At 40.5% G+C, this 15,226-nt stretch overlaps 1 protein-coding gene across 2 annotated transcripts; it reads right to left on the bottom strand.

Moving 5' to 3' along the window:
* Positions 1 to 14,192, bottom strand: gpaa1 (glycosylphosphatidylinositol anchor attachment 1). Of its 2 annotated transcripts, none has more exons than XM_036597454.1 (13): positions 14,083 to 14,192; positions 12,053 to 12,146; positions 11,706 to 11,885; positions 9,402 to 9,513; positions 8,147 to 8,294; positions 7,725 to 7,826; positions 6,582 to 6,778; positions 5,840 to 6,036; positions 4,923 to 5,076; positions 4,077 to 4,148; positions 3,554 to 3,750; positions 2,293 to 2,463; positions 1 to 1,139 (listed from the first exon to the last, which is right to left on the bottom strand). In XM_036597454.1, exons 2-13 carry the CDS (start codon positions 12,124 to 12,126, stop codon positions 896 to 898), a joined length of 1,848 nt encoding a protein of 615 aa, XP_036453347.1. In that variant the 5' UTR covers positions 12,127 to 12,146; positions 14,083 to 14,192; the 3' UTR covers positions 1 to 895. The 2 variants fall into 2 exon arrangements, with proteins under 2 accessions (XP_036453347.1, XP_036453348.1); XM_036597455.1 differs by having other exon boundaries at positions 12,053 to 12,141.
* Between the last annotated feature and the right edge of the window lie 1,034 nt (positions 14,193 to 15,226).

Here is a 15,226-nt window from a genome sequence, read left to right as displayed (position 1 = left end):
GCCTTTGTGTTCTGTGTATTTTATTACTGTTTAAAGGGGATTTGACAGGATATTAATAAGAACGAAACATGTATGATAATAATAAAACTATTAAGTACAGTAGATTCAGGGTTTCTCCTTTTCCAAGGGTGAGTTGGACGATGTTCACTATGAGGAAGATGTTCTGAGATGACAGCATCCCTTCATTAATTGGCACTTTCAGGTCGTAATTATTTTCACAACAAAAATACATTTAGACAAAGTAAAATGCACAGAGTCAAAATTCTCTAATAAAGACTACAGCAAGCAAACACGGTGCCATATGTGTCTGTTTTTATAATGCTCTATCCCATTCACTTCAGTTCACCCGGCCTGCCAGTTCTTTTTCCTGAACATTCACTTTAATTTATTAAACTAGTGAAGTACCCAATGTATTAGCTACCTGGTGAATTATGGATATATTCACATATGTACAGATTTCATCCAGGGTACATCTGCAATATCTGTACTCAGCTCACCTGTTCACAGGTATGTGGTACATACAGAGATAAATACATCATTTCAAAATCATACTTAAGCTACTTTCCAGTGTCAAAAAGATGATCTTTCTGTTTAGAACAGTCTAAACTGGTGTCAACCTTTTTAAAATATAGTATTCTTTTCCCAAAAGAAATATGAAAACAAAACGAAATGTCCTCCTCGACAATCCCCTTTTTGCCCAATTCCATTTTCAATTATCTGCAGGAGTTAACACCGCCCCGTCCACATTCCTGACCACACCCACTACACATTTAAGCCCCTCCTCTTTTCCCAAGCTGAGTCTTGCCTGCTTTTTCTAAGATCTTTCTTTCTAGCTGGCACATGGTGGCACTGGTGTAGAGGGAGAGGGCTGGTCCAGAGCAAAGCTGACCCAGGATTACTTCCAGAATAGAATGTTCCAGAGCAGCAGCCAGCAGGGGTAAATTAGCAGAGCCAACAAGGGGTAGACCAGTGAACCATAGAGGGCGTGGTCCAGGATGCCCTGAGAGATGACGGACAGGAAGAGCATCCAGCCCTCCGGCAGTGTGACGGGTGCTTCCTTTAGCTCCTGGAAGATGAAGACGCAGTAGAGGATGGTGCAGCCAGGACTGAGCAGCACCATCGCCAAAGCAGTCGGAGCCCTGAGAAACAGAGAAGCTCAGGTGAGCAGCGGCCGATATGGAAATTGTCTAACATCATCTTCAGGAATTTGTGCATAACTGTAGTTGATGGAAACCTTATTTATTTTTTACCAAATTTTCAAATATTTACTTAAAACAAAACGTTTGAATGGAAAACAAGCTATTGGTGAGTAATACCAGTGGATGGGCTATTCCAGTTCTAAAGGGCTACAGCTTTGCACATTATAACCTGCGTTCAAAAGCCTAGGCTGCATTTCTCGGCCACTGCGTCATGGAAAGAAGCTCCAAAGTGAAGGACCCGTCATATACAGCCTAGAAATGCAGCCTACATTCTGATTGATTTCAAGGATGCAACAGATGTATCTTTCCAGGCCTTCAGTTACCTCTGTGCACAAACAATGCGAAGGAAACCACGAAAATGATGGAAAACAAAGCCGTTGGAGCAGAGCTTGTTTTAAAATGTAAGTTGTTTGAGTCATTGTCTTTGTTACCTTATAAAGTGTACAGTGACTGACTAATTAAAACATTCGTCCATATATTGTATTTTATTTAGAAATATTTGCATATATGTAGTTTATCAAAAAAAAAGCAACAAACCCAACAGGCTCCATTTTCTCTCACCAGTTCCCTCACAATTTTTTGCGCTGCAGTTGCAAGAGGTGGGACCCTACTGGTGACGTTACCACGCAGCCATGTTAGGACTGTTCCATTTATGTGACCGATAGGCTACTGAGGAGGAGTCTTCATAAGACAGTCATACTGAGGACCCGCCCTACCTCAGCTGCAGCTTAGGCTTTGGAACGCAGCCATAGTGTTTCTTCTTGCCCTTATACATCTCATTCTTGAGTTGAATTTGGCATGTTACAGGGCAAAACAAGGCTGGCAATAAACGCAGCAGGAGGATAACCTCTAAGGCAGGATTTTCCCACCTATAGGCTATATCAGCTATTTGACTGGAATTCAACCTCCCACACTCCACCCATCAGAAAAGTCTAGGCTATTACTGAGGAGACCGTGGTAATGATCCTAGCTGATGACTTCTGCCCTTCTAAGATGCTAACCCAAGCGATTCAAGCAAACCATAAATGTGGGAACTTTAAATCACATTACCAACTTAATTTATTGCAGTTTATGTAAATATTTGTTAATTTACTTGGGCAGGTGTGGGGTGACGCAGGCGGCCGCAGGCACCAGCGTGATGGCTAAGATGAAGCCCAGGGAGAAGTTGATGAGAGCGGTGCAGCCCAGCAGCACAGCCAAGTACAGCAGAGCCACCAGCTTCAGCACCCTCCAGCCCTGCTCCGTCCCTTCCCCGGAGATAAACCTGAGATTGGTGTTGTGAAAGAGAGAAAGAGTAACATGAAAAATATTGAAAAACTCATTTTAATTTCATTCTGTATGTACAGCTGCCAACATGAGTAACCAGAAGTCTACATGTGCGTAAAACTTAAGCCCGAACCTGACAGTCCTGAGAACTGATCCAACCCAGCCTGACAGGTACCGCTAAATTTTTAAACCCAAATCTGCTCTCAGCGCAGAACAGCTATGTTACTGAACAGACAATGTGCTGGTCCTCTTGCAATCATAGCTCACAATACTTGCAAGCTCTACATTGAGTGTGACCAGTGTGCTTTTTATGTGACGTAGCAACCAGGTCATCATGTTTCCACAATGAAGACATTCCTGTCTCGTTTAAGTTTTAGCAGTTTTCCTTTAGCAAGCCTTCTTTTTATTTCATCAATAAAACAGTTAGAAAGACCATTAGCTAGGTTCTGCCATACACAAAGACCAGGGGTGTCCAACCTTTTCTGCAAAGGGCCCTTGTGACTACAGATTTGCAATACAACCCAGTACGAACATGGTCGTTCTGTTGATTTTCACAATTATGGAAGTAATTATGGTTTTATTCCTGTTATTTTACGATGTCTTAACTTGCTAATTAGATTTGTTTAGATTTTTTATACTTCAACAAGTAGCCTAGATTATTTGCTATTATTTTCTTTGCTAAATCTGTAGTAATTTAAAACATTGTCACAGAATTATCTAGCTGTGTTTGTGTAGCCAGATACAGCTGTCATGACTAAGAAAGCAAAAATCAATAATTTCTTTATGAAGTAGTCCTGTAAATGTACTGAATTGAACAGACTATACGAGAGAGAGAGAGAGAGAGAGAGCGCTCAGCTCAAGACAAATTGCATATAAATGCACAAAATTTACATAGGCATATTTCTATAGATAAAAACAAATCATTACCTAAAAATTATTACTTTAAACAAAGCCGAGCCCAAAGTTGTTTGTACTGTAAATCACCCTGGACCCATCCTGAAACCCGATATACTGTCAATCCCTGTCTGGCTCAGATAGCAGACCTAGAGCATGTCTGAGTTTTAAGTATTAATGTGTGCATACAGTACCTGTGGGTGTTGTGGGGCAGTGCCAGGCCTGCAGTGTAGATGGCAATAGCAGTGAGAACTACAGCCTCTGTTTCAGACACGGGGAAATGCTCTACTGCTGTCTCTTGAGACAGAACCGGCAGTGTGTACAGAGCCACGCCCGTCAAGTGACTGATCACCACCGGGGTCAGCACGGACAGAACCCCTGGACTCGCAGGCTTGAGGGAGTGAAAGAGGACAGAGAGGGAGAGAAAGAAAGAAATAACTTAAACTAGCTGAAAATAAGGGACACTTTAATACATCAAAGGTCCTGAAACCAGAGAAGTACAATGAAGTAGCATCACTTGAAATGAAGCTGAATTTAATGTTAAATTTCATATGAATCTGAATCTGAAATGCAATTGATATTACATTGAAAAATGGGGGAAAATAATTCTTTTCTTACTAGAACTATTTTTTTAACATGGCGGCTCATTTGAATGCCATTGAGAGATATTAAAACAGAATGGTCATTTTAAACAAGCCCTGGTTTGTTTATACTGACCGGTTCCACCTCGCCAGCTCCATCCTCGGTTACTTGGGCTGGACTCCCCAGCTGCACCCATAGGTCCAATGCCTGTACTGGAGTTAGGGACTCTAAAGACATTCTCAGTAAACCCACCAGGATAAAGATGGGAAATTTCAACACAGAAAGTTTGTGATATTTTTTTTTTGTGATACTTTCAGGGAAAACTGTTTTAATGTCTACCATTTGGTGGCTTTTCTGAAATTCTGCAAAGATATTTTGCACTGGGTTTTTGCACAATGGCAAAAACAAGGGATACAGGTGTTCAGCCCCTGTTCTGTGTGCAGCTGGTCCAAAATGCAGCTGCTGGATTCCTGATTAGCACCGGCAAAAAGGAAAGCATCACCCTTGAACAGATCCATCCTTCACTGGTTACCAGTCAAATACACATTAGAGTTTTATTATTATTACAAAGTTTTATTATTTGTTTTTAAATATGCTCTGTTGAGATCTTCTAACCAACTGCTTTTAATTTTAAGAATCAAATGAGATTTAAAGGCGACTGGGCTCTTTCTGTTGTAGCCGCAAGATTATGGAACAGATTTCACTTTTGAATAAAGGCATCTCCCACAACAGACATTTTTAAAACCAATTAAAAATAAATAAATAAATGTATTGTTTTTTCTTGTCTGGTCATCTGTAATTTTTGTCTTTTACTGCCTTTATTTTTTATTCATTTTAGTGTATACTTCTGACTGAAATGACTTGAATTAATAGGGCAGCACTTTGGCCAATACTTGTCCTTTAAATGCACTGTGTAAATAAGATGACTTGAAATAAAGTGAAATGTAAGTAAAGTGCATGGAGCAGGGAGGGTGAGGATACTCGTAGCAGCAGGATGGTGGCCAGCAGGCCAAACGCAGGCATGTAGTAGCCAATGGAGACGAAGTGAGCGAGCGACGGCATCAGGTAGAAGAAGTAGGACTGATGAAGCCGCTCCAGGAGATTATTCAACTTCCGGAACATTCCCTCCAACAACCTGAGAGAAGAGAGAACAAAAATTGTTTAAATAACAAGTCATGCTTAAGCAGACACGACTCTTGTTAATTACCAAATACATTGCACTACTCCAGAACCACAACTGCATAAGTTTCTCAAAAACTACATGCCTATATTTGGCACAAAGAAACATCCTGGGCTACCAGGAACGTCTCCGCCCTTTAACCTGAAAATGTAAGAAATGCTAAAGAAATTTCGGTGTATGTTAACCTCTTACTGACCAGGGTATATTTTGGTTTTTCCATCTGAATTTACATGACCAAACTGTAAGGCAAATTATTCAGTAACTGCATTAAATAAATGTAAATTTTAATTTTATTTATGTATTTATTTATTTTAAAAGCTCCCCTCCAATTAACAGAAAATGTGTTTTATGATCATACACATATTGCTATATGCTTACAATTTACAGCTGAAAGCCAAAAATCTTAGACACTCTTTCTATTATTTTATAAAGGCACCATCTGTTTATAGTTTATAGCCCAGATTTGTGGAAAAATGGGTCGACTTTCAGTAGACAAAAAAAAAAATTGTTCAGCTTCTTCTATTATAGTGTTTAAAATTACATCACCCATCTATTTGACTGGAAAGAAGACAGTTACAGCTCCCATATGACCCCCACCTTTTGAATGTAGCTTTTGAAATATGAAAGTTATGAAGAATATGATGAAGTGCATTTTGGAACCAGCGGTGGTCCCAAGGAGTTAAAAAGGTTAAATAATGATCATGTAAACAACACATGCCTGCCGATAGTGGTGGCGTCAGTCTTGTACTGTCTGAAGCTGTTGATGCCGTGGAGTGATGCAGCCTCGATGTGGTAGCGGAGGAAGAGACCGTGGTCACCCCAGGGACGCCCGCTGGCCTGCTTCAGCACCATCAGCATCATGGTCTGGACAGCGTGGGTGTAGCCCTCTGCAGTGTCCCAGTCACTCCTCTGGAGCTGAAAGATGCCACAAGAGTCGTAAGAAAGAGCAAGCATGACAGGCCAAATAAAGAAATTATTAATTCTGGGATTTAACCAGGTGACTTCCTGAATATTCAGTAGTCTTTTATATGAAAAAATGTTCAGATTTTGAATTGTCCTCAAAAAAAAATCATAGAAACTCCTGATGAAACTAAATATGTCAACTTTACTTTAAGAAATCAAAAAGATGTTTGAGACAGCCACCTCCCAATAGAAAGTACCCTATAAATGATTCTATATAATTAGCTTGTTAATATCGTAACTAATGTTTTGGGTGTAAATAGATCACAACATTAAAATATTTTTTCTTCAGTAGGACTGCAGTTTGAACTAACTTGGTAGAATGGTTCATATAAATATCAAGTTGACTAGTTTAAATAGTGAACTATGAAATGTACCTACATTACAGATGCCCTGCATACTATTTTTCACATATCCTGTCCACGTACAAATCCTGTGCAAGACTAACTTTCAACAGCAGGATAATGCTAACCACAACACCAATGTTATTCTTGCCCTACCTTCCCCTGAATGGTGCAGAGCACTCCTATCTTCTGGCAAAAGGCATGGAAGAGGTTGGCCAAATCCAGGTTGGGGAGCTGCCCATTAAGACCTTCCAGAACTAGGTCCAGACTGGTGATGACATCACTGCTGAGCTCCAGTGAGAGTGCAGCCTGGATGGAGCCAGCGCGGCCTTGCAGAGGTGTGTAGTCCATTCCTGAGTGACCATGAGAAAAGATGTCCAGTCAAACTCCATATCTAAGCACTGAATTATGTGGAGAATCACTATGTAAATCATTATGAAGAAGTAATAGAAGCATAAAATAATATTATATATATATATATATATATATATATATTTTAATTATTGCAGCACCTACATTTTCAGATATTTGATCAGCATCAAAGCAAGATATCAGCAACATCAGGCTTTCATATATGCGTGTTTGTGTGTGTGTGCGTGTGTAAAAAAACACCTCCTTTTACCCTGTTCTTCAATGGTCAGGACCCCCACAGGACCACCACAGAGCAGGTATTATTTGGGTGGTGCAGTGACACTGGCATGGTGGTGGTGTGTTAGTGTGTGTTGCGCTGGTCTGAGTGGATCAGACACAGCAGGGCTGCTGGAGTTTTTAAACACCTCAGTGTCACTGCTGGACTGAGAATAGTCCACCAACCAAAAATATCCAGTCAACAGCGTCCTGTGGGCAGCGTCCTGTGACCACTGATGAAGGACTAGAGGATGACCAACACAAACTGTGCAGCAGCAGATGAGCTATCGTCTCTGACTTTACATCTACAAGGTGGACTGACAAGGTAGGAGTGTCTAATAGAGTGGACAGTGAGTGGACACAAAGTATGCACAGAAGCAGATGGACTACAGTCTGTAGAACTAAAAAAGTACACTGATATGGTAAGTAGAGCCCAGTGGAGCTGTGAGTAGATACAAAGAGCTGTACTTAATGAAGCAGCCGCTCGGTGTATATTCACTCATGTCCACTACAAAAACAGAAGAAGGTCTTAGAATAATGGAAACTGCACTTAGTTATAATGTTATGGTATGACTAAAAAGAATGTTTGGCCAAACTGTTCCTTTGAACATCTAGATGTACATGACCAGCTGGTTTTTGTTTTGCCTCAAATTGGAGCGAAAAGGTACTCACCGGTGATGTTGGTGTGATGGTATCCCTCCAACCAGGCCTGCATGCCAATAAGATCATGCTCGTTCACCAGGAATATGATGTCTTTTGCCCAGTAAATCTGACCTGGGATTGAAAGAGGAGATTAGTTGTTTCCAATTTAGTTGTACGGATGGCTGTAGCATCACCAGGGATCGAACTCGCGATCTCCTGATGATAGGGCCAACGCTTAGACGGTTGCGCCACTCGGGAGCCAAATTTCCCATTTTCAAGCAGGGAATGCAATGGTACGTATTTGAGTTACAGTTGAGCAGAGTGAAAATCTAAATGAAAGTGATTTGCACCACAATTCAGACAAACAATGGCTCACACTCTCTATAAATCCTGAGTCCTAACAATTAAGTGTGTGCAGTGTGTGTATACAGCGAGCTTACAAAACATCTTACTTCTAAAATACTGGGCCAAACCCAGCAGAAGGCCCACTGCCTGATTGTTGCTGTTGTCAGGACTGCAGGGAGCACTGAGCACCAAAGCCTCTGTTCGTGGAGCTCGAGGAGCACGCAAGATCCCATAAACGTTAGTGCCTCGAACCATCTGAGGGGGAAAGGGTGAGAAATGCAGCATGAGGAGAGCTTTTTCATACCTCACAACTTGCAGACAGACAGCAGTGTAGAATCTCTCTAGCTGAAGTTGTATCAGACCCTGTCCTTACAGTAAGGCTACAGCAGTGCAGGTTAAGAAAAGCAGTAAGTATGCGTGTGAGCAGGAGCAGTGCAGGCCACAGCTGTCTATAGTACCGCCTGTTTCTCCCTGCTGTCTTTGTTGTAGGAGGTCAGTATCAGCAAGAGCCACACAGTCTTCACTGGTCTCGCCTTCATTACCTCCAGAAGCTTTGTTACAGCTTCAGACAGCATAATGCTGATAGGTGGAGAAGTTAAATTGATGACAAATGACAAAGCTCAATACACAAGGCTGTGTGTGCATGTACAGTTGTTTGCAAAAGTTTGAACACCCCCAGTCAAATGACATGCTTTGTTGACTTTCTAAGTGAAATAAGTTCCTCTACAGAAAACAAACTTAAAAGGTAATTTCTGGCCTAAAATGTTGTTTAAAACCCTTCATGGCAGAGAGGTGAAGGCAGAATGTTGTAAAGCAAAATAGTATTTTTTCATTTTGCTCTATTTTACATATCAACATTACACACATAAACTCAGAACATATTTGTGGGTTCACTGGTGGCTTTGCACAGTAAATAAAATGGCTGCTTTGTGGTTCCTATTGCAACCACTGAAAAGAAAATCCAAGTAGGTACGTTGCATTTCACATACCACTACTCGGAATTACTTTGCATACATCTCAGTGAATTTATTATGATTTTTTTAGGGGAAAAAAAACTCAAACTATAGAATGTACCACAGTTTTTGCACTGGGCACATTTTTTTATGTTTTATTACTTTTCCAAATTTTCCATAACAGTAACTTTGCATTAAAAACATGCACATTTTTCTGACTCTTCACACCTAATCGAGCCCACGAGGAGCTTGTTGAATCAATGAATGAATGAGCTGAATCAGGTGTGATAAGACGAGACAAAGCACAGAAATGTGCATAAAGTTTTCTGCTGTAGAGGATGTTTTAGCTCATTTTCACTTACAAATTTTTGTTTTGTTTTGTAAACTGCATCTCAGTGGACAGACTCACATATCGCTCCTTGTTCTCATCAGGAAAGGGCAGAGTGCGGGAGAAGCTTTGGGTGAATACTTCCAACCCTCTGGCCTGCATAGTCTTCACCAGCCAGTCTACTGGCATTCCCCTGCAGGGAGTGAAGGAGAGAGGGAGAGGGAGAGGGAGAGGGAGAGGGAGAGAGAGAGAGAGAGAGAGAGAGAGAGAGAGAGAGAGAGAGAGAGAGAGAGAGAGAGAGAGGGGCAATGATAAAGAATGAAGCCACTGTTACATTCACAGATTAAATCTGCACTTGAAACATGCAGAAATGTACTACTGAGTTTTCTCTTTGACTCTTCTCCAACCAAGGCTGTTTTTCAGTGACCGGATCTTGTTCGGATTTCATTTGACTGCATGTAAAGCAGGACACATTGTGATCGGATTACAATTATATCACTCAAACCACATTTATAATAAGCTTACTAGTAAGCTATATTTGTATAGCACCTTTCATACATATAATGCAGCTCAAAGCACTTCACAGAGGGTCAGAAGACAAAAAGAGACTTACACATTAAATAAAAACAAAATATATATATATAAAAAAAATTATGCAAGAAAAAGAAATCAGCAAGAATTTGATAAAATAATGTTAACACAATAAACAGTAAATGACGAGCCAATAAAAATCACATTTAGTCTAGACTAAGGCTTAATCTGGGTTTGGGAAACTGGCCCAAAGTGTAACCAGCACTAGAATGACCACATACCTTCCTATTTTAACTGACAACTATGCTGAGCTACAAGTCTTAGACTTGCCAATGAAAGGAGCTGAGAGATCCACAGTATCTTTAGAAAGCAGACAGACAGCAGTGTAAAATCTCTTTAGCTGAAGGGGAATTGGACCCTGATCTTAAAGCGAGACTACGGCAGTGTGTGTGCATGTTAAGAAAAGCAGTAAGTATGCGTGTGAGCAGGAGCAGTGCAGGCCACAGCTGTCTAGAGTGCCGCCTGTTTCTCCCTGCTGTCTTTGTTGTAGGAGGTCAGTATCAGCAAGAGCCACATAGTCTTCACTGGTCTCGCCTTCATTAACCTCCAGAAGATTTGTTACAGCTTCAGACAGCATAATGCTGATAGGTGGAGAAGTTAAATCGACAAATCTTAACTCGTTAAAGTGACAAATGACAAAGCACAATGCACAAGACTGGTTTGATGTGACATGTTCCATTCTGGAGAAATTGAATTAAAAATTGTTCATATTCACTGATCAGGCATAACATTATGACCACCTCCTTGTTTCTACACTCATTGTCCATTTTATCAGCTCCACTTACTATGTAGGTGCACTTTGTAGTTCTACAGTTACAGACTGTAGTCCATCTGTTTCTCTGCATACTTTGTTAGCCCTGTTTACCCTGTTCTTCAGTGGTTAGGACCACCATAGACCCTCACAGAGCAGGTACTATTTGTGGTGGATCACTCTCAGCACTGCAGTAACACTGACATGGTGGTGTGTTAGTGTGTGTTGCACTGGTCTGAGTGGATCAGACACAGCAGTGCTGCTGGAGTTTTTGAGGGATGTGTGACGTGTCTTCATGCACTCTAGGCGGATAAAAGCATCCAAGCCAAGTTTGTTGTTTTCGTATCGTTATGGAGGGGAAAGTAAATACAAACAAAAACGGAAATGATCTGTGTTTACATTGAAACGTAAAATCAAAATCCATGTTGTCACACTGGGGACACATTTTAGGCAAAAGTGAAACAGGATCATAAAGAAGTTCTCTATGTCCCAAAGTATCCAGACATCCTTTCTGATTAGTTCATTCTGCTACTTTAATGTGTACCAATTGCTGGCACACAAGCTCAACTGCACAGCTTGAATAATTTCCATACAAAAGCACTGAAGAATAGATTGGGTCACTCTGGAGCAGCTGGGCATGAGCCTAAGGTCACCATGTCCAATACAGCCCAGTCAGCTAAGGGGGTATAAATCTCCCCAGCATTAGACAGTGGAGTAGTAGAACTGTGTTCTCTGGAGTGATGGAGCTCCATCCAGTACCTTTGGGATGAGCTGGAGTGTCCAGAACTGATCATCCATCATCAGTACCCGACCTCACTAGTGCTCTTGTGGCTGAATGCAATCAAATCTTCACAGCATTGTTCCAACCTTTAGAGTAAAGCCTTACCAGAGAAGTAGATGCTATTACTGCAGTAAAGAGTGACAAACTCCCTATTAAACCACTGATTTCAGAAGTAGCGATGGACGAGCAGGTGTCTACAAGCTTTTGGACATACTGTGTTCCTTCATACTTCTCAAATACTTGTGCCAAGAGTTCTACTTACCCAACCTTTCTTTTATGGGCTGCAAACTCCCTTGCGGTGGCCAAGGCTCTCTCTCCAGCTGGGAACCGTTCCTCCACCATGGTGGAACCCATGGCGTTCTCTGACATGTACGTCCGCAGGGTGAAGGGTTCAAACGCCAGGCCCATGAACCAGGCAATTCCAGCCAAATAGCACACCACACTTATGGTCCAAAATACAGACATTGAGACACAGACAGGTTTACAAAATTAAACCAGACAGGACTGATGAGGTTTCTTATCATCACCTAAACCGATATGGGAAAAAAGGAACCGTGCAGCAGACAATCTGTAAAGACAGCTAAGTAATAATGGTGTGTGGCTGCTTACCATATAGGTGTGTTGAGGCGGGTGAGGAGGCTGGTGAGGGCCTTCCGTCGGTTCGGGTCAGATAACAGACCCATAGTGTTCAACTATCACTGCACTTGAAAAGTGGGAGACAGACATTACAATTTAACTAGTAAAGTGAGCAAAGAGTTTCCTTTAAAAGGGTCAGCATCCTACATTTGTGTGTTTATGTATCCAAAACAATTTTTATATGACCGTTTTCTTTCTATTTTGCTTAGAATTAAACAGGCTGTTTTGGTTACTGTGTCTTTAAGACTGATGTATGTAAATTAGCTCTGTTCTAATTGGCTGCCCTGTATTGTGCCACATTCAAAAAGCAGTTCAGACTGAAACACTCCTTATGCAATTATTGAAATATTTTAATTATTCTATTTTCAGATTGATAAAGAATGTGTTGTATATGGTTCTATATAAAACCCTTTTGAAAATGGTTCTATATGGCACCAAAATGGGTTCCTCTATTGTTACAAGCTTGACATTGTAATAATAGCAGAACCCTTTTTGCTGCTATATAGAACCATTTTCAAAAAGGTTCTACATAGAATCATATACAACACATACTCCATCAATCTGAAGAACCTTTTCTCCATGCAAAGAACCATTTAAGCATGAAAAGGTTCTATACGGAACTCATGGTTCTAAATAGAAGCAGTGACTTTACTAAAGGCCTCTTGAAGAACCATTTTTTTCAGCATGTATTCTATTCTGTTGAGAGTGAACGAGGTGACATGGTCATGATTAGCTACACTTTTAAAAAAGAAATGTTTCTTCAAGGGTTCTTTAGTAAAGAAAATGGTTCTATATAGAACTATGACCACTCAAAGAACACTTAGCATGATTAAAGGACTCTTGTTCTTTGTGTCACGAAAGTGTTCTTCAAATTGGTAAAGATTGTTCTGTTGATGGTTCTACATAGAATCTTTTTGATAATGGTTCTAAATAGCAACAAAAGGGTTCTGCTATTGTCAAGCTTGTAACAACAGAAGTAGACTTTTCAAAAAGGTTCTATATAGAACCATCAACAGCACTATCAATCTGAAGAACAAATCATATACAACACATTCTCCATCCATCTGAAGAACCGTGTCAAGATGCAAAGAACCATTTCTGCATTAAATGGTTCTACATGGAACTCATGGTTCTAAATAGAACCACTGCCTTTACTAAAAAACCTTTGAAGAACCATCTTTTTTCAGCATGTACTCTATTCTGTTGAGAGTGAACAAGACTGCATGGTCATATATAGAACCATGACCACTCTAAGAACACTTACCATTATTAAAGGGTTCTCTGCATCATGAAAGGGTTCTTCAGATTGATAGGGATTGTGCTGTAGATGGTTCCATATATAAGTTTTTTGAAAAGGATTCGATATAGCACCAAAAAGCGTTCTGCTATCGTTATGATGTCAAGCTTGTGACAACAGAAGAGCCCTTTTTGGTGCTACATAGAACCCTTTTCAAAAAGGTTCTACATAGAACCATCTGCAGCATATTCTCCATCAATCTGAAGAATGTTTCCACCATGCAAAGAACGATTTAAGCATAATAAGGTTCTATATGGAACTCATGGTTCACTGCCTTTACTAAAGAACCCTTGATGAACCATCTTTTAGGCGTGTAAGGTTGACTAAACCAAACCCCAGCCTAGTCTAAGCGCCCAGCCTAGTCTATATTCGCCCGAATGTGAAGCTAAACGAGGCTCAGATTTGTAACGTTAAACGAAAATAACGTTACAGGAATGTTAAAGACGGCGAGACTGATAACCTGCAGGATTCAGTCTGTCAATATGAGCTCTTACACGAGGCTGAACTCGGCTCCTTGTTCGAGTTTCCCCGTTCCACCTTAAGTGGTGCAGCAGTTACAGCAGCAGGCTCCGGCGCCGAATGAAACCGCGGCTGTATTTAAGGTGGACCGGGAAAATTCGAACAAGAAGCCGAGTTCAGCCTCGTAGCTCTTACTGAGCCTCCACGAGCTGCGGCTCACTAAATGATTACTCTGCGAGTTTCTTACCTTTAGTGTGTGAAAAACACAACGAGCTAGACTGAAAAAGAGAGCAAAAACAGACTCGCTGCGTTCATTTTCGCCCGCTGTCATAGGAAGTAAACCAGCATAGCAGCTTCCGGTGCACTCAGCCGATCTACAAGCACCGCGCAATGAGATTTTAATGGGGGACATCGTTTACAGATCAGCGATTCGCGATTCGCCGTTACAGTCATGAACCGGCTCTGGTTACACCCTGCAGGGGGTGAAATATGTTACAGCTTAGATGCAGTTTAACAATTTAAAAACTTTCACCTGAGGCTTTTCTTTAGCTGTACTCAGGCGTATTTCTCATATGGAAAAAAAAAAGTATATATATATATATATATATATATATATATATATATAGCCTTACAGATATATTACACTTCAAAAACATTTAATATTTTAAAATAAAACAATAAGTTTGAGCAATATTGGTTTTTAAATCAATTATCTAGAATTCCAAGCACCACAGAAGTGCTCGTCCCCACAGTCATGTGTAAAGACTGAGGCCATATTTTGAACAAAAAAAAATGTTTTTTCTGCAATTTTAACTACAATAATCTATACATGACTATGAAATATATACATTAAATGACATAGAAAACAAATGCTGAATAAATATTACAAAATATATAATGAAAGTTCCCCAGAAGTCATGCCACTGGTGTTACTGTGTAACAAAAAATCTCTTATTTTGGAATAAAAATCACACTGATGATCACCAGTGACACCTATGGGTAAATAGAAAAGTGGACGGTTCTGTAGAATGTGTGTGTGTGTGTGTGTGTGTGTGTGTGTGTGTGTGTGTGTGTTCTAAAAATGGTTCAATATACAACCAAACAAAAGATACTTCTACTCTACTGATGTCAAGACTGTAACAATAAAAGAACCCTTTTTGGTGCTATATAGAATCCTTTTCAAAATGGTACTATATAGAATCATGTAAAACACATTCTCCAGCGATCTGAAGAACCATTTCATGATGCAAAGAACCCTTTAATCAATGCAAAGGGTTCTTTCAGTGTTCTCGGTTCTGTATCCACAGCGAAGCTAAGGACAGTGCAATTTTGTTTTTTGTTTCTCTGAGGCAGTCATGGGCTGGAGGTTAGGGAATCAGTCCTGTGACCAG

The sequence above is a fragment of the Colossoma macropomum genome, unplaced genomic scaffold (assembly GCF_904425465.1).
Source record: "Colossoma macropomum unplaced genomic scaffold, Colossoma_macropomum, whole genome shotgun sequence".
Taxonomy (NCBI): domain Eukaryota; kingdom Metazoa; phylum Chordata; class Actinopteri; order Characiformes; family Serrasalmidae; genus Colossoma; species Colossoma macropomum.
Note: the sequence above shows the minus strand (reverse complement) of the source record. Positions and strands in the feature narration are given on the sequence as shown.